General features: G+C 42.0%; 1 protein-coding gene across 1 annotated transcript; it reads left to right on the top strand.

Annotated features, from left to right (window-relative positions):
• The first annotated feature begins 29 nt into the window (after positions 1 to 29).
• On the top strand, positions 30 to 22,924 carry LOC149323550 (uncharacterized). Its single transcript, XM_089489186.1, has 20 exons — positions 30 to 581; positions 966 to 1,025; positions 1,310 to 1,347; positions 3,433 to 3,573; positions 4,844 to 4,906; positions 8,161 to 8,281; positions 8,764 to 8,856; positions 9,052 to 9,212; positions 10,793 to 10,878; positions 11,042 to 11,125; positions 11,278 to 11,340; positions 11,928 to 12,005; positions 12,112 to 12,200; positions 12,456 to 12,492; positions 13,450 to 13,598; positions 18,194 to 18,256; positions 19,054 to 19,129; positions 20,602 to 20,686; positions 21,159 to 21,246; positions 21,777 to 22,924. Exons 1-20 carry the CDS (start codon positions 390 to 392, stop codon positions 21,885 to 21,887), a joined length of 1,878 nt encoding a protein of 625 aa, XP_089345312.1. The 5' UTR covers positions 30 to 389; the 3' UTR covers positions 21,888 to 22,924.
• Positions 22,925 to 24,809: the final 1,885 nt, after the last annotated feature.

The raw sequence follows: 24,809 nt of genomic DNA, 5'->3' as shown, positions 1-24,809 counted from the left end.
TTTTGCGCATGCGCGCGGCGGTCTCCCGGCCGTGCACTTTCTCTTTGGTTGTTTAAGAAGGGAACGAAGTGCCTTAGGCCCTCTCCGCTCTGGAGCCGCTTTAACTGCCCTGGCTCAATGCATTCTGGGAACTGTAGTTTTGTGAGCCGTTGAGCCTTCTCTGTCAGAGGACATGATGAGCCCCCTAGTAGCATTATAAACTACTTCCACCTTCCTGGGAAGGCAGGCCTGGGACTGTGGTCCTCCACAGGAGTCGAAACCCAAGGCTGCTCCCTCCTCAGCCAGCCTCCGCCCGAACCAACCTCAGGGAGGAGCAGGAGAAGAAGGCCTTCCTCCTCCTCCTCCTCCTCCCAGACTGAGGCGGGCTTCCCTCCCTCAGTCAGGCCACGATGGGCAGCCAAGGGGACGATGATGAGGGCATGATGACGGGGTGGCAGCTGCTGCCCTGGGGCGCCGGGGCGGCCCTCCTCCTGGCCTTCTACCTGGGCCTCGTCCGGAGGGCCACCGGGGCTTCGGGCACCGCTTTCTACCCGAGGGAGCCCGGGAAGGGACACGGGGCCGGGAAGAGGCCGGAAGACGCGGTGAGCGGGGGTTATTTCTCGAAGGCTGGAGAAATAACCCGGTTTGGTACCGCTTTTAAACTCATTTCTGGCTCAAAGTGCTATGGAATTCTGGGAGTTGGAGTTTGTTGTGGGGCCCTTGGGGCCCCACAACAAACTCCAACTCCCAGAATTCCATAGCACTTTGAGCCAGAAATGAGTTTAAAAGGGGTGCCAACTCCCTTTCGTGATCATTTCTCTGCGCCTGAGGGGAAGGAAGGCCATGGCAACCCTCTTGAGATGATGATCTGGCTCAGATTTTGCCAGGGCTGATGCCTCGAAGGCCCATCATCCCCAGCAGCCTCCCTCTCTGGCTCAGAATAAAGACTAAACTTGGGGCTTCTCTCTCTTTCTCTTTCTCTGCAGCGGTGGACTCCAAGGCTCTCTGGCGCCCCCCTGCGGCTGGCGGTGCACTTGGCCAACACTGTGAGTATAGTATCTGTCACTAAAAGCACTCTCTCTGCCTATCTGCCACACACACCTGTCTTTGTTCTCAATGGAGCAGATCCCCTTTAGGTTACCTAACCAGGTTATTATGTTCTGCTCCTGCAAAGCACAAACCGAGGGCCTTGAGTAATCTGGACATGAGCCTTTCTCAGGTAGCATGAGCTGCCAGAGAACCCAGGACCTTGGCTACTTTGCAGCTGTGGATGGTAATAGAGCTCTAATGGAATTACAAACCTTTGCCTTTCTTTTTTCCCCCCTTACAGGCATTTGGACAACTTCTTTTAGTGCCCCTTCTCATGAGGTAAGTGTTTGAATTGCATAGGAAGCGTGAAGTGTTTATTACAGCTTTGCTGGAAGGAGAGCCTACTTATTTGGAGATTTTCCTTAGGCCGCATGCAAAGGTAGCGTGGGGAAACTTCAAGCATGTTTCCCTCCTTCTCCTCCTCTGAGGCTTGTTACAGACTGCCAAAATAAAGCTGCTTGGGGTCTCTTTGGAGGCATGCTATTTAAATGATTCATGAGTCCTAAGAGTCCGGAAGTCGTGCCAAAGCCACACTCCATTCCTAAGCACTGGAGTGCAGCTTTGGTGCAGCTTCCGGATTCTTAGGATGCATGCATCATTTAAATAGCATACCTCCAAAGAGACCCGAAGCAGCTTTATTTTGGCAGTCTGTAACAGGCCTGAGTTCTTCACCTGCCAGCAGTTTGATTTATGTTGTAGAAGATGTAATCCGTATTATTTAAAATGTTACTTCCTAAGGGGAAAAAAATTCAGTATCACACAAAAGATTATTCAGAGCACACAAATAAAAGTATTATTCAAAGCGTACACCGAATGAGAAATATGTTTTGGTCAGATTAAAGAGGGCACAGCATTGGAAGGATGTGGGTTACAGAAGGTGACAGGTCAAATATGGAGACTTTGGCCTGTTACAGACTGCCAAAATAAAGTTGCTTCAGGTCTCTTTGGAGGTATGCTGTTTAAATGATGCATGCATCCTAGGAATCCGGAAGCTGCACCAAAGCTGCCCTCCAGTGCTTAGGAATGGAGTGTGGCTTTGGCGCGACCTCCGGACTCTTAGGACCCATGCATCATTTAAATAGCATACCTCCAAAGAGACCCGAAACAGCTTTATTTTGTCAGTCTGTAACTGGCCTGAGAAATAATTAAGAGTCATACAGCTTCCATGCAAGTTGACATCTGCTTATTTAATTTGTTATTAACAGAAAAATAATATCCTCTCCAATGTAAAGTCGAAGGCTTTCATGGCTGGCATCCATAGTTTTTTGTGGGTCTTTCAGGCTATGTGGCCATGTTCTAGAAGAGTTTCTTTCTGACATTTCGCCAGCATCTATGATGGCAGCCACAGATGCTGGTGAAACGTCAGAAAGAAACTCTGCTAGAACATGGCCACATAGCCCGAAAGACCCACAAAAATCTCCTCTCCTCCTGGATTTGTGAAAGCATGAATTGTTGCCATTATAAATCAAATCTGGATGCCTATGTTGGTCTAGTGGAGTTTGTTGTGTCTGTACAGCCAGCCCTCCATACCCATGGATTTTGTTTTATCCACAGATTCAAGCATCCACAGAATGAAAATATTCCAATAAATATAAATTTCAAAAAAGAAAACTTTGACTTTGCCATTTTATATAAAAACTATTATTTTACTATGCCGTTGTGTTTTATCGGACTTGAGCATCCATGGATTTTGGCATCCATGGGGGATCCTGGAACCAAACACAGCAGATATCAAGGGCCTGTTGTATTCCTCATGCATATTACATGTTTGGTAGATGTGCTTTAATATTATTTTTAATAACGAAAGACTGAAAAAGTGGACAGGGGAAGAAAAACTGCAATAATACATAGTGCAGAAACATTATCTTAAAAATCACAACTTAATTTGTAACAAGCAAAACACTCTATCCAAGTTGCATGTGATCTGTGTGATGTGATTAAAAGGGCTGCATCGGCATGGCAGAAATAACCCAGTTTGACACCACTTTAACTGCCATGGCTTGGTCCCATGGCATTCTGCGAACCAGAATTCTCTGACAGAGAAAGCTAAATCTCTCCCAAAATCACAGTTTCCAGAATCCCATACCATTGAGCTGTGGTAGTTAAAGTAATGTCAACCTGGATTGTAGTTTGATAGGGCACCAGAGCTCTCTGACAGGGAAGGCTAAATATATCACCAAACTATAAATCCCAGAATTACATAGTACTGAGCCATGGTAGTGAAAATGGTGTCAGGCTGCTATACTTCTGCAGTGCAGACAAAGCCAGAGATAACAGGTGCAATTCTGACTGCACTGATTGTTCCTCTTGAAATGAGTCCTTCTCTGTTCATGCTCATTCAGCAAAATGCACTTTTTTTTACAGGATCAACAAATTTACTATCCTGCGCTATCTTGATATTGCAGAAGACCCTACTTTTGTGCCAGTGGTTGCTGAGGAAGGAAAATGTGACCATTCAAAGTCCAGCAATGTCTCAGAGATTCTCCATAAGATGATTGATAAGAGGCAAGTTGATACAGATGTGTGGAAGGGTGATATGGGGTGAGAGCTGTATACAGCTGGCGTAGAAAGGTGTGGAAAGCAGCAACTGATTGTAAGCCCGAGGGCAGGGAACTGTCTAACTAAAAAGATTGTATGTACAACGCTGTATAAATTTACAGCGCTTCATAAATAAAGGTTAATAATAATAATAATAAGTGTATGAAGAGAAAATTACTAGGAAATGGGAGATTTACTGGTTCCTGTTCTCTTTCCAGGTACAATTCAAACTACTGGTTTAACCTTTACTACTCTAAGTAACTTGGGCCAACTTTAACTGAAAGGACTCCTCCCACATATATACCTACTTGAACCTAAGCTTAGGTTCTGGGAAAATGAAGTAAGGTGTGGCCCAGGAAAAGGGCCTATTTGGTAATGGCAAAAATGCAAGTGCAAAGGAATCCTGAAAATAACTGATCTTTATATCAGGCATATTCCAGTAGACTTGTCAAGAACTGCTATTTCCCCAGGAATTCAGCAAATAAGCTTTCTGTGTTGTGAACAGTAAATGCTTTATTCCATAAAAACCTAACATGAAGATATCTTCAGACAGAAGTGGCATCGTTCCCCAACACTGGCATAAATTTAACAGTGTCCAGCCCCAACTTTTCACAGGCTTCATCTTAATTAATTTACTAATTAAACCATACCAACCCTTTCTTCCATGCCCCCTTACTCACCCAATCCAACCCCCCCCCCGCCCCTAGTCCTAGCCTGTTCTCATCTCTATTTTCTGTTTCCACCAACAGACTCTGAGAAGTTTCCTCGTCCACACATTTGCACATTTCTGCATCAGGCTGCAAACATTCTTTTCAGCCACCACCAAATACTATGCCGCCCATCACTTTCAGCATTTCCCAATAAACCTATAACATCTACAAATAATTATTTTATGTACCTTAAACATTAAACATGCTGTACATTGCTTTAGTTGCATCAACAATGATATGACAGAATATACCACGTTCTGACAAGAGTGTTTTCCAAGTTCATTTTCTGACATATGAATATGCCATTTCACAGCAATATGCATTTGATTGCTATAAAGTACTAACTGACCTACCATTAACTGGAAAACAGAGCAGTTAACTCTAGGCAGATATTTAGGTGGAGATGGTGAGGAAAAGGATGCTGTGCACCTTAGACAACTAAATCAGCATCTTTTCCCTTTTAGATTACTGCATGCTTTTCTTAGCCTTTTTTCTTAATTTCTCTTTTTCTTTTTTGGGGGATACAGCTCACATTCTGCTAGCCCTGCTTTCCATTTCAAAGGGATCCAAGATTATTTGAACTGCTATCAGTAAGTATCTGCAATATTTCAGTGATTCTGTCTCTGTTCTTTGGGTTATCTTCTTTTTGTGTGTGCCAGGGGAGATACAGTGGGCCCACAGTATCAGCTGGTGTTTGGTTCAAGAACCCCTTGTGGATAGCAAAATCCATGGATTCTCAAGTCCCATTAAATACAATGGCATACTGAAATGCTGTCCTTTATATAAAAGTGCAAATTCAAAGTTTGTTTTTTAGATTGTAAGCCTGAGGGCAGGGAAGCGTCTAATTAAAAATAATAATAATTGTAAGCCACTGTGAGAGCCTTTAGGGCTGAAGGATGGGTTATAAATACCATAAATAAATAGATAGATAAATAAATAAATGTATCTATTTTATGAATATTTTTCAAACCATGGATGCATGAATCCATAGATGAAAAATCTGTGGATACAGAGGGCTTACTATAGTAGCTTTTGTGTAATAAACATAATTAATTAGCTCCATTTGGAGTTCCATTGCAATAAACTAATTAACAGGTTCTCTTGGAGGTTTATCATTCATAGGGTTGCCATAAGTCAAAGATGGATTCATAGCATATAACAACAACAGCAATACAGAAGATGTGACTGAGGCATGGGTTACCATTGCCAGATCAGACCAGCTTAGTAAAGACTGCATGGTGTACTAAAACAATTTGTGGAAAAGTTCTTGGTGTCCCTCAGATTCCAAGGAGTACTCCCAGACTACAAACTTCATATTTCAGGGAGAAAGCAATTCCCAAGCCAGAGTCTCTACTGACCATTAGTACATTTAAAATGTCCACTACATCACAGAGACCATATTCCAAAGGTCATGGTAGTAAACAGTAATCCCCCAGCACCACTGCCTACATATGCCTTGACATGAAAGATTACAGCCTCATGCTTTGAGGAGAGGTGGGAAAGAAATAAAAACTATTATTATTATTATTATTATTACGACTACTACTACTACAGCAATACTGTGCTCCCACTGGTGATCCAAATACTGTTCTTCCACTGGCAATCCAAAGATAGTACGGCCAAAGCTATCAAATTCCACCAAGAGGTCAGGAGACCTACCGGTAATTGTCCTATACTTCTCACATTCTGTTTTCAGCCTAGATCAGTGGTTCCCAACCTTCCTAATGCCGTGACTCTTTAATACAGTTCCTCATTGCAGTGACCCAAAACCATGAAATTATTTTTGTTCCTACTTCATTGTTTTCCAATGGTCTTAGGCGACCCCCATGAAAGGGTCATTCGACCCCCAAAGGGGTCCTGACCCACAGGTTGGGAACCACTGGCCTAGATCATCTGCCAAGCCTCATAATCTGTTCAAAAGTGTGATTGAAATGGTTATCTAGAGGTTATTTTAGTGATCTTAGCCCAAAATGATATATATGATCAAATCTCTGGGGGTTTTATGATGCCCCCCCCCACCCACCCCTTTTTTTTTTTTTTTTTTTTTTTTTTTTTTGACAAAACAGAATATTTTAAAGAAATAATTTAATTTTATATCCTTCATTTCCCCACAGTCTGGGACTCAAAAGCGGGGTATAAAAATTAAAACATACTTGACTAAAATTTCACATCATGCAAAAGTTAACAACAGAATTAAAATAATTTAAAAGGATGCCTGTTTAAAGAAGAAAAACAGACAATGGAACCTACAGGATATTATTAAAGGCTGTTTTACCATGAGCAACCAGTTCTCAGAGTTCCACCAAAATGAACAAGCGAAAGGGTCTTCACCTGTCTATTGGATATCAGGAGCAGGGTGCCAGTCTAGCCTTTCTAGGATGGGAATTGCGGATCCTGGGAGATGTTCCTCTAAGGGTGGTGAGACAGAGAGAAGGGTCTGCATAGAGGATCTCAAAACACAAGCAAGCTCATATGACAGAGTACTGTTCTCCACATAGCTTAGACCTGAGCCACATAGTGGTGAGGGATGCAGTTTTGCCATTTTGGTGGGGCAGGGCTGTTTTAGGCACAGAAGAGGCCTTTTTCAAAGAGGTCAGGCAGGTAAAACTTTATTATTTTAATTTCCCCTTGGTCCTTAAAAGTTGAAGAGGCTGCCCTGGCTGTTTTAACTCTGTAGTTGTTAAACTATTTTTAAATTAACTTATTTGGTATGTTTTAAATCTGTTGTTCACTGTACAACAGGGACCCAGGCAGTCTGAGAGGTAGTAAAAAAAATTATGTCCCAGGTTTACCTGCTCATGCCTTCTCTGTGTCTACAAAGCTGTCCATCCTCTTAATTGGTTTTCACGATTCTTTCAAGTATTGCTGCTGGCATAGGTCTGATGCAGAAACTGGAATGTGTTTCAAAAGTAGATAGGTACAGTTATCGTTCCAAGGCTCCCCTGCCAAAGTTGATTGTTACCAAAACAAAACACCTGCTTATGGTCACATTTCTTGAGCATAACTAAATATTTTAGGCTATTAGTACTTTAAAAAATGTGATTGCTGAAAGCTTGCTGGCCTGATACAATGCACAGTCTTCTTCTCTCTTACCTTATCATTACTTCAGCATCCACTGAGGTTCTGTAGGAATTAGCTTTTCAGCCATGTAATGTTTCTTTTATCACTGGGTAAGGCTCCTGTAACAACAAAAAGTAACTTTAAAAGTTACACTTGACACCACAAGATAACTTCAATTAAGTAAAATTAAGTTATACTTTTATTATGTGAAAATACAGTCCTCCCGCCATTCTCTCAGTATTTGGACTCACGTTCCTCGCTTATGCGAGGAACGAACGGAGGGAGAATGAATGGGGCATGCCCCTGCGCCTATATTCAAGCCAATGGAGCTTGAATATAGGCGAAATTCCATTTTCGCAAGGGGGTCCAGAATGGATCCCCATGAAAAAGGAGGGACGACTGTAGTTACTTTCAAATTTTGAATGGTATAATAGTACTTTGGCATTTCTAGTTGAGAGAAGTGCTACCCTGCCATAAATTATGGATATCGAGTTCAAATTATATAGCTCAGTAAGTGACATTTTTATTTAAAAAAATAGAATTTTGAAATTTATAATGGTAGAATCTGGGGCGGTGGTCAGATTAACAAAGAGTGTGCTACTGTGCCCCTTTAATTCCACTTCATTAAAAAAAATCAGGTGTCAAAGATTAGGCTAAAAGTCTTTCAGAAACAGAAATACAAGCCTCAATACACGTAGAGGCGGTCTGTGGCAACCTGATCTTGGGAATTTGAATGAAGATTGCTACCTAGTATGCTCATCGTGACTGTTAATTGTTTTGCTAGATCTGGAGAAGTGACACCCCTTCAAGTTGCCAAGAATATTCTTGCTGTATTGGAAGATAATGAGAGACTGAGTCTTCAACTGCGAGCAATTTCTCAGTGGGACCGGGAGGAAATAATCAAGGTACATTGGAATTCCATTAGCAGTAGTATTTATTGTTTATTTAGTTGGGAGATCTCCCCCCTCCTGTGTGTGTGTTTCCACAGGCCAAGGAAAATCAAACCTTTGATGCTGAAATCCTCCAGTTCAGATTTCACATTGGGGTCATGCTGGGAATTTTGGACCAGCCTATCTGTTTCCTATTACTGTACTACCCTTCCTCAGAAGTTATATTTATTTCTGATAGTCCTGTAACTGATCTGGTTAATGTAAAGTCGAAGGCTTTCGTGGCCGGCATCCATAGTTTTTTGTTGGTTCTGGGGGCTGTGTGGCCATGTTCCAGAAAAGTTTCTTCCTGACGTTCCGCCAGCATCTGTGGCTGGCATCTTCAGAGAATGTTTGCCTGGAAAGGACTTGGGTATATATAATGTGTGACCTGGAAAGGCAGGAGTGACTTTGCATGTATATTGTTTTTGTTGCTAATGGTTAAGTCTCCTCCTATTTAGATGGCTGAGTCGTCTACCGCTCGCTATAGAGGCAAGACACCACTCTCTCTCTTGGATGGAATCCCAGTGTGCTTGAAAGAGGAGATCAAAGTGGTATGTGTACTCAGCTGGTTTGCCTTTTCTGAACAAGATTGTCCTTAAGAAGGGAGTTGGGATGCTGCCTGGGTTGTTGTGTAGATTGACTTGAGAGACAGTGCTTTTGGACTGCCATAGGCAAAAGATGGGAATTGCTGGGCTGTGTTAATCCAAAATCCATGCATAACACATGTGTGTATGTTGCCTTACAAGGCTCCCTATTATCACCGAAGTGGAACAGCATACCTGGGTTCAAAGCCAGAAACTGAAGATGCAACTGTGACCAGAAAACTACGAGAGGCTGGTGCCATTATTATTGGTGCCTCAAACATGCATGAATTGGGTATTGGAACCACAGGCTGTAATCCCAACAGGTAGAGCTGTTTGCATTCATTAAAAAGTAGTTTTCATTTCAAAATCTGTTCCAAATATTTCCAGATCCCTTAACTGCCTAGTTAAGGTTTCTTAACATTTCAAAATCTGTTCCAAAGATTCCCAGATTCCTTAACTGGAGGGCTGGTGATGGGTGGACAAAAAAAAAATAAGAACGACCTGAATCTTGTTGGTTACTCGCGACTAGAGTGGTGTCACTTGCTGGTTGGTGAATCAATCCATATATAAATTCCATTGATTCAGTGGCTGTACTCTACTTGGATAAGTAATAGAGTCCAGGCCAATGTATACAATTTTTTTTAGACAGCAAATAAAATGAGATGGCACAGACAACATGACTTCAGCATTCAGTTTTTTCCCCACTTCACTCCTCTTTTGTAATATTTTGTCTGATTAAGTGATATGAAGATCATTAAAATTTACACATGTTTATGGGACCTTTTGGTTGACCTATTGCACTTATAAGGATATTGGTATAAAGGTAGTTTCTGCTCCACTAGACTCTTAGTGTGTTCCAGTAAAAGCCAATACATGTACAAGGTTTTCCTCTCTGTATTTAATTAAGATGGGGGACAAACTTCCTTGAACATAGCAAATTTTCCACTGCATCTTTGGTGGAAGATTTTGTTCTATGCTTTCTTAGGTTTCAGTAGTGGAATCAATGGTAGTGGAGCAGCGTTTGCTATATTTGCACAATGGAGTATTTTATGGCTTGAGCTAGATGTTATGTAGCAAGTTCACCTTGAGTCCTGCTGATATCTTTTATAGGCACAGTGCAGTGATGAGCAGATCAATTGAGAGCACCGAGATGGGTGAGAGCTGCCCCCTAAATAACCATGCTTGTTACTTTGAACTACTGCTCTCAGTCATTTTATCTTGGTAATGGCTACTTCTTGTATCAGAGCTTGATTGGGTGGAACAACTCAACCCAAGCAGTGTGTGTATCAAGGAATTAAGCTCCCGGTTTACCACTTGCCCATACTGTGATTTCGATTGTATCTTTCTTCTCTCATACTCCTTCCCCACTGCCATTCCCTTCTTCTTCATGTGTTGTGTCTTTTTTAGATTGTAAGCCTGAGGGCAGGGAAATGTCTAACTATCTGCAAGCTGCTCTGAGAGCTTTTCTGGCTAAAGAGTGGGGTATAAACACAGTACAGTAATGCCTGTACTGCAGCCACTCACTCAAAACCATAAGGTTGTGAGTTCAGTACCAGCAAAAGGGCTCAAGCTTGACTCAGGCTTGCATCCTTCTGAGGTTGCTAAAATGAGTACCCAAATTGTTGAGGGAAATTAGCTTACAGTTGTAAACCACTTAGACACTGTTAGTTCAGTATGAAGTGGTATATAAATGAAGCTGTTTTTTTTTAACTAACTAACTAAATAAATACAGCATTCCAAATTGGGATTCAGTCATAGATCAAATTTTAACACAGAAATCTGATGTCACATCTGATTTGGCCCTCAGATTACTACCAGTGAAGTCCCATTGTGGATATTCTTCCCTTTCCATCATATTATTCCATCATAATATCATTTTGAACATTTCCTTTTCTACTTCCAGATATCATGGTACAGCCAGAAACCCTTACAACCCCCAGCATTTCACAGGTGGCAGTTCCAGTGGGTCAGCAGCGGCTGTGGCTTCAGGTACCCATATGAAGGATATTAATATTTCAGAAGGCGATATTGAGAGAGGTGTTGGAAAGTGGGCAGAGGGATAGCAGAAGGTTCCAAAGTTTATGGTAAGATGATTGTAGGGAGCAGGAGAAATGCAGGGTTATAGTTTTCTCATAACTCTACTTCTCTCTAGGCCTTTGCCCATTGGCTCTTGGTACAGATGGGGGAGGTTCGGTGAGGATCCCTGCTTCTTTCTGTGGCATTGTGGGACTGAAAGGTAAAATCCATTTACTTGGCTGGGGATTTTGGAATTCATGGAGAGGGTCAGGAAGTGGATAGCATGAAAATTCTATGGCAGCAGCTTCTGACATTCTCATTTGGCCACTGGCTTTTTTGCGTCTTAACCAACTGTCTTTGTCTCATTTGAAGGTACATTTGGACGTATCAGTGCATATGGCAGTCATCCTCTCTCATATTCTACTGTGAGCCTTGGTAAGAAAGGATGTCCCTTTTAGTTTTATGTAAGCTTGCTCAATATGGATGCATTTTGACAGTCAAAAGAGTTTGGTTTTGACAAAGTATGATGAGCTAGGAAGAATGGAGAAGAGCCTGCATTATGGGGAGGAACATGACAAGGGGAAGAGGGATTGCTGTGCTAGGTAAACTTTAGAGATATGCCTTCCTATTTTCAAGATGAAGTTCATGCACAAAATAGGATGAGATAGAACAAATGCATAACTTCTTTATTGTAGGTGTATACTGCTATTTTGGATGCTTGGCTTCAGAGCTTTCTGCAGGTAGAAAACTAGCATATTGCAGGATGAGAGGGCTGAAATCGAATCTATGTGTGCTGTGATCTTTTAAAAAATTATTGATTCCAAGGTGTGTGTCTATTTTTAACAAGGGATAGTTGGGGTTTTTTTTATAAAAAAACATGCAGGCTTGTTTCTCCTTACTTCTGCAGTCTAAAGGGTTGCATTATTTAAATGAAAAAGCAGAAATCCTAGGAAACAAAACCATTGGGATGGTACATACACCTTAATAATGTTTGTGTTACATTTTTTAACAATCTTGCCCAGGTCCTCTTTGTACTTCAGTGGCAGATGCAGCTGTTGCATATTCTATTATAGCTGGGCCAGATCCTCTCTACCCATATGGTGAGTCTTCTTGCCTGTTTACTGCAATTCCTAGAGAGCACATCATTTTTTTTTTTTGTTCACACATGAATCTCTGTGCCTGTTTCTGTTTTTAAAATCATTATAGGACTCTGCCAGCCCAAGCCATGCTTCTCTGAAATCCTCACTCCTGATCTGAAGGGTTTGAAGTTGGGGATTGACTGGACTTTCTTTAAGGTGCCTGTTCTTCTCTCTCTTTCTGTTTCATTTGACTACCCCATCTTTGCATCTGTAGCTAGTGGCGGTTAAATGTAAGCCTCTGGGCTCTTTGGGTGTGATAGCCCCTCCTCACCTTGGAAATGGAGTCTATAACATGAGTCTATAACATGATTGCAGATGTGGTGTGTTCCAGGGGAGAGGGAGTGGAGAAAAGTGTCTTAAGATGACTCTGGTAAACTGGGCAATAATATGTTTATTATGCTTCTTTGCCAGGCTTGTGATGATGAAATTCTAGCTACCTGCCAAAAGGGTAATGTGAAAGATCTTTTCTTCTGATCAAAAACTGTGTTATCCTTGTGTATATATTAAAATGTGTACATGGGTTAGAGATCAAGATTATCTGAGACTCTCCAAGTAACATCCTGAACATCCTGATTTGAACAGGGAAAGGATCTGGGAGAGTCCAGTATTCTGACAAAGGCTGTTCACATCACTGTATAGGTTATCTTGGTGATAAGCACTTGAGCAATGATGTTGCACTGCCTATGCTATTGTTCCCGAGGAGATACTTAATAGTAGGAGTTCTTGAATTTTATAGAGAGCCCTTGAATGTGCCAAGCATTTGATACATGTTAAGAGTGTTCTACAGAGAGTGAGGTGGAGGCAAGGAGAGAAAAGTACTGAAGGACACCTTGGGAGTTCAGAACAGAAGAACAAAAGATGGTATTGGAGGAGATCTCTGACTGATTCTCCTAATTCTTTTTTAAAAAAAGATATTAAGTGAAGTGCTGCTGTAAGCAAACTTTTAATTTAAGATCTTTGGAAAGAGGGATTCAATGATGTTTGCTTCACCAGTACCAATCCATCTTTCTTTGCATGGCAAACACCAGCTTGGACATGACTGGCATAGGGGACAATGGGCCAATGAGGCAGGGGAAAGGGTCTCTTTGCAGTGTAATTGTCCTGTGGCTGCATTTCATTTAAAAACAAAGCATGACACTAGGAGAGGTACTCATGGGTGTTAAAATAGGAGCAGGATTTGACTGGAGACCCCTGATTCTTAGACAGTGTACTACTTCAGTTTACTACACCAAGTTTGTCATCCTTGCAGACTATATTTAACATGTTTCCATTTCTGTAGAGAGTTGATTAGGAGTCAGTGTGATGTGGTTTCAGTGCTGGGCGATGAGGGGTTGAATCCTCCTCCTCTATCTCTCTTCATCTCCCTCTCCCTCTTTTGGTCTCCTGCCTGCTACCGATTGTTCAGCTGTGAAGTTCCTTGAGGGCTTCGGTGCCTCAGTAATTGACGTGTCCCTACCAGAGGTGGAGGAGATGCAAGCGGCTCATGTAATCTGCATCCTTAGTGAGATGAGGGATTTTCTGCAGCCTGACTTCAACAATCATTTTGAGCAAATGGTAAGTGGTACATAGGCTGATTGGGTCAGCCGCCTTAATTGAATCAGTTAGTGTTCTGTACAAGGGGAATCTATGTTCCCTCCCCTTGTAAAAATCAGTACTCACGCTACTGGTTGCAATGTCTGTGAGAAGACATCAGTTCCTACTCCCACTTGCCTGTAAATATGTCTGTGCAAATTAGCTTAAGAATGTAGGATTTTTTAAAAAAAAAAAAATTGGGTGGTGTATTCTCCTCCATGTCCACATAAATCCTTCCTACTTCTGAGATGTTCAGGTGCAGAAAGTTCCTTTCTCTATTTTGGCCTTGGAGGACTGTTGGAGCACTCCCCTATCCTGCTCTTCCCAGGATGGAAAAGGAATCAGAAAAGCACTTTTTCAAATAGAATCATAAAATCATAGAGTTGGAAGAGACCGCAAGGTCCATCCAGTCTAACCCCCTGCCGTGCAGAAACTCTCACTCAAAGCATCCCAAACAGATGGCCATCCAGCCTCTGTTTAAAGACCTCTAAGGAAGGAGACTCCACTACACTCCGAGGGAATTTGTTCCACTGTCAAACTGCCCTTACTGTCAGGAAGTTCCTCCTAATGTTGAGGTGGAATCTCTTTTTCTGTAGCTTGCATCCATTGCTCAGGGTCCTAGTCTCTGGAGCAGCTGGCTTGGAGTAGTCCAGTGCTTCTCAATTATTTTCTGTCATGCCCCCCCTAGGAAGAAGAAAACATTTCGCGCCCCCCGCGCGACTGTAAATAGTATCATTTGTCTATAAAATTGTTATAAGTACACCTCTGCATAACAGAGCCTCGCGCCCCCCCTGGGGGGGCCCGCCCCACTATTTGAGAAAGGCTGGAGTAGTCTAACATATGGTAGCCATGTGAGTTGATTATACTTGGCCTAATGAAGTATATGTTTAATCTAATAGGGTCTGAAGTGTTTGCAGATAGAGAGGAAAACTTAGCATTGAAGACAGGCATTAAGGATTCAAGACCAGGCCTTTCAATTTGTTTTCCTCAAATAATTCCCAACAATTCTTTTCCAAAGCACCCAGGATACAGGAACCCAGAATGGAAAACATTATACCTCAAGTAGTGCCTCAACAGAATTGTTTACAAAGATGTTTCCTGTTCTGTGCCTCATGCCAGCATACCAGCATACTGTCTTCCATTGAAGGAGAAAACAGCATTGGACCTGCTGTGCAAGTTCAGTCTTCCCAGTAGAGAGAGAAAATTCTGTCCTACCCAGGTTTCTGGTTGTCTGCTTGCTGTCAATAGATTTTAGAGGTGTTTCTATTTCTTGGAGCTTTCAGATAAGCATAATTTCAGCTCGTAGGAACTACCTGCTTCATTTCTTGCATTTCTTCCATGGTTAAACAGCAAGTGCAAGGAGTATATCCTATGTTCAGAATATTTTCTGAAGAAAACAATTTATCACAGTGGCCCAGGTGAGACGGAGCAGTCTCATTCCAGTTTAAATATTAGTTTGTTGGATGGAACATTAGCTCCTTGCTCATATACTTCCTTCTCTTACCCTTCTCCTTCTGCTTTTGGATTCAAGGAAGATGTTGTGGTTTAAGCCACAGTTCTTTGTGACATCTAAAGTGGAAAATGGGATCTGTGTGCAGATCCTGGTGAGATTTGTGCTTAAGACCAAGTTTGGACATCATGAGAATTAACAAAACAAACGTTGTTCCTCCAATCCAAGTTTATATGGGAAGTGCCAGAGAGGAAATGTGGGCACAGGATTTGATCTCAGTCCTTTAAACCATGGATTATCAGAATGATTTGTATTTGAATCGGGCCAATTAGTCCAATGGTCATTTACATTCTAGTTGCATGACTTGGAACCTTGCTAGCCTCTTATCTTTATACAAATCTTGTGACACAAGTTAAGATGCTTCATAAAACACACACAGATGTAAGTTACATTTCACAACAGGAATTTGTGTCTGCATTATCAAAGGTTCAACCTGTGTGTGTGGTGGAAAAAGAAATACCTACCATGATTTGTAAATATTCTACCAAGTACCTAATTTCTGCTTTCATTTCTGAAGCAACAGAACTATTCAGCTGCTTCAGCTGCTATTGGGTTTGGTCTTTCACAACTAACATTTTGACACATATTTTGATCTGTAAGATGGCACTGATGTGCAGGAACTGGATGGCTCTACATATTCTGTCACAGAAGAAGGTGGGGGTAAATATGACCACAGATTTCCACCAAATTTGTTTGGTTCTATCTACACATATAGCTACAAGTGTAGAAATTATTAATACAATTTTAAAATAAAGGTAAAAGTAGTCCCTTGACATGTATGTCTAGTTGTAACTGACTGTAGGGGGCAGTACTCATCTCCATTTCTAAGCTGAAGAGCCAGCGTTGTCTGAGAACTGCTCTGGTAGTCATGTGGGCAGCATGACTGCACAAGATGCTGTTACCTTCCCACTGAGAAGTGGTATCTATCTATTTACATTTCCATGCTTTCGAACTGCAAGGTTAGCAGAAGCTGGGATAGTGACAGGAGCACACCCCATCATTCAGCACCTGGGCCTCGGACTGCCAACCTTCCGATCATCAAAACTGGCATCTTAACCACTAAGCCACTGCATCCTACTATGTTATATGTGTAAAATATTGTATATGTAGAACATAAATGTGTAAATCTAAATCCACAAATGTGGATACTATCGATTTTAAAAGATAGGCATTTCTGTCACAGTAGTGGAAATAGTGTGGTAAGGCGATGTGTGTCCCAGCTTAGTCACCTGCTCACAGGATTCCCCATAGTTTACTAACAGGTGCCAATTGGTGATACATAATTTTAATGTCCCTTTCTTAGGACTTTAGAGATATATTTATCCTTGAGTTGGACAATGGACATACACACTGGTAGCTGATGTTAGTGGAGGAAAGAATCTGCTTTAGTCAAAAAGTTTGAGTCAAAACATCAGACTCTCTTTTCAATTAGGGAGAGTTCCTTTCAAGTTCAGATTAAAATCCATAATGGAGTCATTGACATGAAACTCACTAGCCCCTCAATACACAATAAGAAGTAAAGTGGCATGGGTCAGCATGTAAGCCTCAAGTGAGAGGTGTGGTTCTGTTGTTATTAATGCAGTACGGTTCATCTGCCAGTCTGCTCAGCTCCAGTGACAGTTGGTACTTTGGCTCTTAGTCATCTGAGGCAGAAAAATCATAGAATCATAGAATAGTAGAGTTGGAAGAAACCACAAGGGCCATTGAGTCCAATCCCCTGCCATGCAGGAACTCTCAATCAAAGCATCTCTGACAGATGGCCATCCAGCCTCCTCTAAGGAAGGAGACTACTACACTCCAATGGAGTGTGTTCCACTGTCGAACAGCCCTTACTGTCAGGAAGTTCCTCCTAATGTTAAGGTAGAATCTCTGTTCCTGGATCTTGCATCCATTGCTCTGGGTCCTGTTCTCTGGAGCAGCAGAAAACAAGCTTGCTCTCTCCTCAATATGACATCCCTTCAAATATTTAAACAGGGTTATCGTATCATCTCTTAACCTTCTCCATACCAAACATCCCCAGCTCTCTGAGTTGTTCGTCATAGGACATGGTTTCCAGACCCTTCACCATTTTAGTTGCCCTCTTTTGGACACGCACCAGTTTCTCAACATCCTTTTTGAATTGTGGTGCCCAGAACTGGACACCATATTCCAGGTGGGGCCTGACCAAAGCAGAATAGAGTGGCACTATTACTTCTCTTGATCTAGACACTACACTTCTGTTGATGCAGCCTAAAATTGCATTGGCCTTTCTAGCTGCCTCATCACACTGTTGACTCTTAGGTCAGCGTAGAATAGTTGACCTCTTCACTTTATTGGTAAGTCAGTCCCTGACATATCGAAGATGGCACAAGCTTGTTTTCTGCTGCTTCAGACACTAGGACATGGAGCAATGGATTCAAACTACAGGAAAAGAGATTCCACTTAAATATTAGGAAGAACTTGCTGACGGTAAGAGCTGTTTGACAGTGGAAGATGCTGCCCCAGAGAATGGTGGAGTCTCTTTCTTTGGAGGTTTTTAAAAAGAGGATGGATGACCATCAGTTTGGGATACTTCTTTGGTGTTTGTATTCCAGCATGGCAGAGAGTTGGACTGGTTGGCCCTTGAGGTTTCTTCCAACTCCATGATTTCAAGTTGTTTATTTAAACTAGCCCAACAGTGATAGAATTTTTTGTCCTACAAACTTATTGTCTGTATTATATGTTCATCCACTTATTTGGTTGTGTGGTTCAGTTTCTATTACTATGCAAGTGGAACAGAACTTTCTTTTCTAAAAATCTATTCCCGCTGTTATCCTTTAAAAAGTCATCTCATGGGAGAGGCTTACAGATGTGAGAGCAACATAAATTGTAAGTTCAGACATAAATGAGTTATTAGACAGGAACAGAAATCAGGAGGAGGGAACACTTTTGCCTAACTGCCCACATCTGTGGGTTTTTGCTTTTGCTTTTTTGCCTGTTGCTCTGCAGCTTTCTCTTTAAGATCTCTTCAAGGTGTGAACTAGACAGTGATTCTGTTTTGCTTTTTTCTCCCAAAACTGTAGCTTACACAGATATCTTTATTTTCTAGAATTTGGAGACTCGTCTGAACCTTGCAATTGCATCTCAGTTGACAGCTATGGATTACATTAAGGTGAAAAAGAGTTTACTGCGGGATAAAGAAGAGCTGGGCCAAAAAACACTGTAGATCATTCAGTCCTTACTTGAAGAGGAGAGGATGGGAAACATGTGACCTATAGCAGAAGAGGATTGTTGCTGCTAAGAAACTATCTTTGAACAGTAGCACAGAATATTTATTTGAAATGGAATTTAATTAACAAGAATTTTCAGACATATCTACTTCGTATTTGAAGATTGTAACCACCATGTTACTTTACCCCTATGATAAGCAGCTCGCTCTCTCTCTCTACTTTAAAAAAAATCTTGCACAAACATTACTCTTCTGTTTAACATGTTTCAGCCAATATTCCCTTTACTCTGCTTGATGAAAGAGTTTTGGGATTAGATTTTAAATTTATTAGAATTGGAGGCATTTTGATAGTATGTATGTCTGCAGGTTTCTCTTTTTACCTTTCAATTCAATTCAAGTTACTCTCTTTTTCCTGGAGGCAGGAAACAATCTATTCTTTAGATTTTGTCTTTTCTCTCCTGAGGGGGATGGAGTGAATGTTGGTTTTATTTGGCTTGTTAATTGATCCTTTTTTGTTTGTACCTATTCAAATTCCTGTTCTTTTACATAATGGTCTACATCCAGTTGCTAGTTGCAACTAAAGTAGGTCCACTGGAGCAATGGGAACTAGGTTAGGTGAACATTAAATGTCCATTTACCTGATTCAGTGGGTCTGTTGGGATGAAGAACTGGATTCAGAGCAGTCTTTTTATGGGCTACCACTCTGCTGTTTTACAAACATGGCCCTCTTATATTTACAGGCAAACCGTCAGCGAACCCGCACCATGGCTGTTCTACGGGAGACTTTTGCAAACGTGAATTGTCTCATCACTCCAGGTGTCTGATCTCAGCTGAGTTGAAGAATTTGTTTGGGATAACTTCAGGGCTCTGTTGGTCTGATGTTAAATGCTTTGTTTCCTCACCTCTGTGCATATGCAGTGGAAAACCTGACGGTGTTACATGCTACAACAGTGTATGGAGAAAACCCTAGAGTAGGAGTAGGAAAAATGCAGCCTGTGGACTGTGTGCCTCGTGTCTATTTTTATAAAATGTTCCCCTTATTTTTGCCCTTAAACTGTCTCAAGGAGTGTGAGGGGCATTTCCACCTCATTTTGGGACCCTCTGGGCCATTTTAGGCAATTACCCCAAGTCCAGGTACTAAAATGGAAAACTAGTGCCACCACACCTTTTGTAGAGGGTGCACTGAGCTGTCTCCATATGATGGATAAAATATAGCCCTACTTCCTTCCTGAAGTGACTTTCCTGGAGGATCCTAGGATGAGAGAGCCACCATGGTATAGTACAGTAGTTTGAATGTTGGACTAGGGCACTGGGAGATCAGCATTTGACTCCTCGCTTAGCCATGGAAATCCACTGGGTGACCTTGGGCAAGTCACACTCTCTCAGACGAAGGGAAGGGCAAACCTCTGCTGAACAAATTCTATGATAAGAAATGACTAGAAGGAACAAAACAAAAACAACCCTATGATGATGAAGACCTCCCTCTGGCTGCAGCCTTTTGATACTCTAAAGTATGCAAGAATTTATTACTTAAAACCTGGCTTTATGGATGTTAATTTTCATTGCCTGTATGTGAAGGTAAAATACATGTTTGTGCAGATAACAAAATATCATTATGTCAGTAGTTTTAGAAAGAATGTCCAAAATCTTGGTTTTTGGCAGATTAATTAGAAACTGCAGAGGTAGTAGCTGTAGAAATGTGAATCCACCTCCAGGTAGAGTAGTTTTAAAAATAAAACATTTGGTTTTGTAGAAGACAAGCCCATTCACCTGTACATATGTGAGTGCTTCAGGTTGTGATAATGCACAGTATGCAGGTGAGGAAATTCAAAGGTTCATCTTTTTCCATGGCAGTTTACCTAGGGTTTTACTCCTGGAACAAATGTTGTGTTTAGTTCTAAAGTGATGTATTTAAAAGCTCCATTGGGCATGTTGCATCTGTGCAGAAAGCAATTCAGTACTTTTCTAGTCATGTGCTCAATTCTTCAATCGGTTGTCTCCTATCACCGTGTAACTAACCTGTATCTAATCAATTAATTGTCAGGTATTCCCTGAAATTTAGCTTTCTGGTTTTATGTCTGTTATTGCTTGAATATGTTTAGATTCATTTTGGTTTTCAGAGCCAGTTCACCTAAAAAGCTATTCTGGTATGAAAAATACTCAACTAGTTTTATTTGGAAATGATTTGACTGGAAAGTTCTGAATTTGGTGAAGAGCTAGAGTATATATAATTCATTATTAAAGCTTGTAACTTTTTAAACCACTACATCTTTTTTCTCTTGTGCAAGGTACTGCATGTTGTGCCCCCAGAATTGAGAGCTCAGATCTCCTAACTGGATGTAGCGATGTCCGGACAACTCTCCAGACCATGAGGTAAGAACAAGACTGTGTGCTGCCCAAAGCAAAGTGGCAGCTGAGGGAGAGGGGTATGAAGGAAGGATGAAGAGGCTAAGCTTTCAGGGCAGTTGCCTGTTTCTAATGCCGAATCTGCTAAGTGGCTGTTGGATAAATGAGATATTCTGTAACTTGTATTGGTTTGGTCTAGCTCCCTTTTAAAGTTGTAATAATTCTTTCTGTATCAATTTCTTGAATCATCAGTTATTAACAACTGATATTCACTGTATTGTAGTGTTTAAAACTACCCAAGTAGATGAGAATTCTTTGTGTGCTTAGTGCTCTGGTGATTAGTTTTCCAGAGTAACTTTCATGGCAAACCAAAATCATATGTTACATAAATGAAAATAATCAGGAGTACCCGTCTAAAGAGAGAAGTCACAGTCTTCTCCAGAACTTTCCTGGCAGTAAGAAACAAAAGTAACTTCTCCTCCTTCATTGAACCTTGTAGGTACATGCAGCTGGCTAACTTGACAGGCATTCCAGCACTAGTAGTGCCGGTTGGATATAGTGTTTCAGGGCTTCCCATCAGCCTTCAGGTAACTATTACTTTTTCTTACTGGGTCCTCAGTGGTGGGCACCTGCTTTCTTTCTCCATGGTCCCTTCCAAGCTTTCTTTTCCTGTGGCCCATCCCACACTAAAGTGAGGGTGCTCTTGCTAAAAATGTCTTTTAGGCCAAACTCCCCTGCAAGTGGTGAGAAATGCTTGGGAGCTGTAGTTCAACAGTTGCAGGCATACAAAATTCCTACCCCTGGTGTAGGGAATGGGCAGTTTTAAACAACCCTGCTGCTTATATACCTCTTCAGCATATGCAGCAAGTCCTCTTCCAAACAACCACCAGCTGACTTTATTCCATGGTTGCTCAGTCCTTCTGTAGTCCGTTTGACTAGCCATTTAATCCATGCATTTAATCCAGTGTGAGACCATTTTAACTGCCCTGGCTTAATGCTAGTGAATTCTGGGAAGTGTAGTTTTGGGAGACATTTAGCCTTTTCTGTCAGGCAACTCTGGTGCCACAACAAACTGCAATTTCTCTTAGCATTCTCTTCTCACACTGTATCTCCACAGATTATGGCAAAATGGTGGGATGAAGCACTGCTGTTCCGGATTGGCCTGAAGCTGGAACAGTTTCATAAAACAAAGGCAAAACCAGTTCTTTATTATGACATTCTTGGGTAACAAGGCCGGCTACAGGATTGCAGGCTTCACGTAGTCCAAACTAAATGATTGTTCTTATAGTCTGAGTGTCTTAAGCAGGAAACCTTTATGGACACTGCATATATGGAGGAATTTATTAAGGAAAGTGGCTATATTTTGACTGTTTATAGATTTTATATCATACATCTTGATACATATTGCAATAAGCCAAATTCTGCACAAACATTTCTGTAGCAAAGAGAATCTTTGTCCACTTCCTTTATTTCTGTTATGTGGTATTGAACTGTTGACTTTCATATTCAAAAGAATAGTCTTCACAGTCCTTTAGTGCTGTCACTACTTAATTTCTTCTGCAAAACACAAGATAGGGCTGACATGCAGGCAGTTTTAAAGGAAAATCCACTTTGGGAAAGTCCTAATATAATATAGTTCCTTGGTTTCAGTACTGTTAAAGAGTTGCCCCTCTGTTCCAAATAATTCAGCCAAATTGTAACATCTTATGCCAAAGAAGAAAAACGAATTAAGTCTAACTCCAACATAGAATTCTGTACACTGCTTCATTTGTTCTCAAGATACTAGGCTACAGCATGTCTCTGTGCAGAAAAGTTTCTAAATGATATAGGATTGTATGTATGAAGTAGGTTTCCAGGTTTGACTACCTGCTCACACTGAGGAACATAGATTGAAAATATCTACTTGGAATACTCTTCTCCTTACAAGCTAGAGGCAATGAAGAATTCTGAATTTAAAGCTGCAGAAACATGGCTGGAAGAATGTACAAGGAAAGCCTGTTTGCAAACATCTTTTTGCTGTTGTTTTCAGAAGTGGAAAGGTTAATTAACATTAATATTTTTACCCTGTGTAAGAGAACTCAGGTTCTCACTTAGGAACTTTCTCTTAAAATGAAATGAGGTAAATGAAATTATGCTAGTTTAGTGAATAAAGCATTAGCTTTCTCATAATGTCAGCTGTCTCATTATGGTATGGAGAAGCATACTATGGTACAAAGAAACATATGGTACAGAGCATATTATAAAATAAAGAAATGTTGGATTAAAGTTTGGGTGTGCCTCTAAACCAGGGTGGGCAACTGTGGAAGGTGTGGAGACCAGTGTTCATCTGCAGTGAGACACAATGCATCTTTAAGTTGGCTCAAGATCCTAATATCAGCTTCTGATTAAAAGGATCTTAGGTATGTGTCTTCTTAAACCACAAATCCTGCAGACTTAAGGATTTTGGAGGTGGGTATGAGGTCACAAAAAGGCCTTGGATAATACATGACCTATGGGCTATACTGTGCCCATGTCTCCTCTAAAGGCTATCTAGTAACTTAGGGGCTCGACAGACCGCCCTGAAAGGGCAGGCTGGAGCTGCCTGCTTTTCTTCCCGAGGGAGGTTGCAGCAGCCAAACTGTGCAGCCTCCCTCCACAGCAGGTGCCATAAGTGTGCCATTGGCACACTATCGCATGTCAATGATGCAAATGCGGCAACGCGATGTGCAGACGCTGTGCTGCACTTGCGTCATCATGGCACTACCACCACTCACTAGAGCTCAAGACCATGCGGTTGTTCCGCAATCCCAAGCCCTAAAATCTGCCCCAGGCTGCTGCAAACCGACGGTCTGTATCTGGCCTTTGTGAACTTTTAACAAGATAAACCAGTCATATAAATGTTGCATTCAAACTAACATAGGTGGGTTACAGACGGGCAGGGGAAGACGTCTTGGAGGTGTATTCTGCTGAATACGGAGCCTCCAGACCGCCCGCCCCGGGGGTGTGGCTCAGGTGTATGGGGCTTCCACATGGGGGGCAGTGAAGACGGCTCACCTGGGGCCATTTCTGACCCGCAGTTTCCATACCACCGCCTCGGAGGACGCTGCAAAGAGAGAGGCAGCTTCCTCACGGGCGGCCAAAAACGGGGCTTTTTTTTTTCTTTTGCCGGCTGGCGGATGCACAGCTGCGCAGCTGCGGTGCTCAGCACCGGCGGCAGAAAGCCTATGTGCACATTTAAAGCGCCCAGGCCCCTTTAAACTTTTTCCCTCACCCTGCCCAAGAACAATGGTGGTCTCCTGTCAGCTGGTGATCAGCTGGTGTTGGCATCCTTGTCCGCTTGCACGTTGGTAGTGTCACCAGCATCATGGATGCCTCCTCTCCTTTGGTCCCCACGCTCTTGCTGAATCTGCAATGCACAGCCACAGCTGTCGCCGCTGCCACCGCTGTCCCCCTGCCATCCCCCATCACCTCCCTTGTACATATGTAAATATTTAAAGTTTTAGGGGTTTTTTATTGTTAGGTGAAAATGGCACAGGAATGTGTGTAGGGGTTCACTTTAAATTCCAAACTTTCCCCAATTCTAGCAGCGCATGCGTACATGTTGCTCTAGGGTTAGGGTTAGGGTTAGGGTTACAAGCATTAAAATAGAGTGCAGCTGTGCTGCAGCTTCCACATCTGCATGGCATCTGATGCTCTAATTAGAGCCTCGGTGCAAACTGCGCATGTTCCAGGACCCCGACTCATTATGCGACGCAGCAGACATGGAGCTTTTAAATGGGCAACTTAAATTAGCGGCGTAACAATTCTGGCATACCGGTGCAGCAGCTTACAGACGGAGATGCGCAGCTGCGCAGTATATAGAAAAGAAGCGGGGAAAAGCAGCACCTTTTTAATGCCGCTTCTTCCCGCTTGGAGCGTGCGGGCGGCGTGTTCATGGCGGTATTCAGGTAAGGGCCGTCTGAAGGCTATACCTTCATGACGTCATGAACACACCCCTTTTTGCCCGTCTGTAACCCGCCATAAGAATTAATGTAAACAAGAGCACTGAAGGCCCGAGGTATTTCTTAGGAGCATATTTGCATCCATTGTTCTGGGTCCTACTCTCTGGAGCAGTAGCAAAGAAGCTTGCTCCATCTTCAGTATGATATCCTTTCAAATATTTAAACAGGCC

Source organism: Sceloporus occidentalis, unplaced genomic scaffold (genome assembly GCF_023333645.1).
Source record: "Sceloporus occidentalis isolate IW3139 unplaced genomic scaffold, rSceOcc1.0.p SCAF_1, whole genome shotgun sequence".
Classification (NCBI taxonomy): domain Eukaryota; kingdom Metazoa; phylum Chordata; class Lepidosauria; order Squamata; family Phrynosomatidae; genus Sceloporus; species Sceloporus occidentalis.
This window is presented reverse-complemented; position numbering and strand designations above follow the sequence as displayed.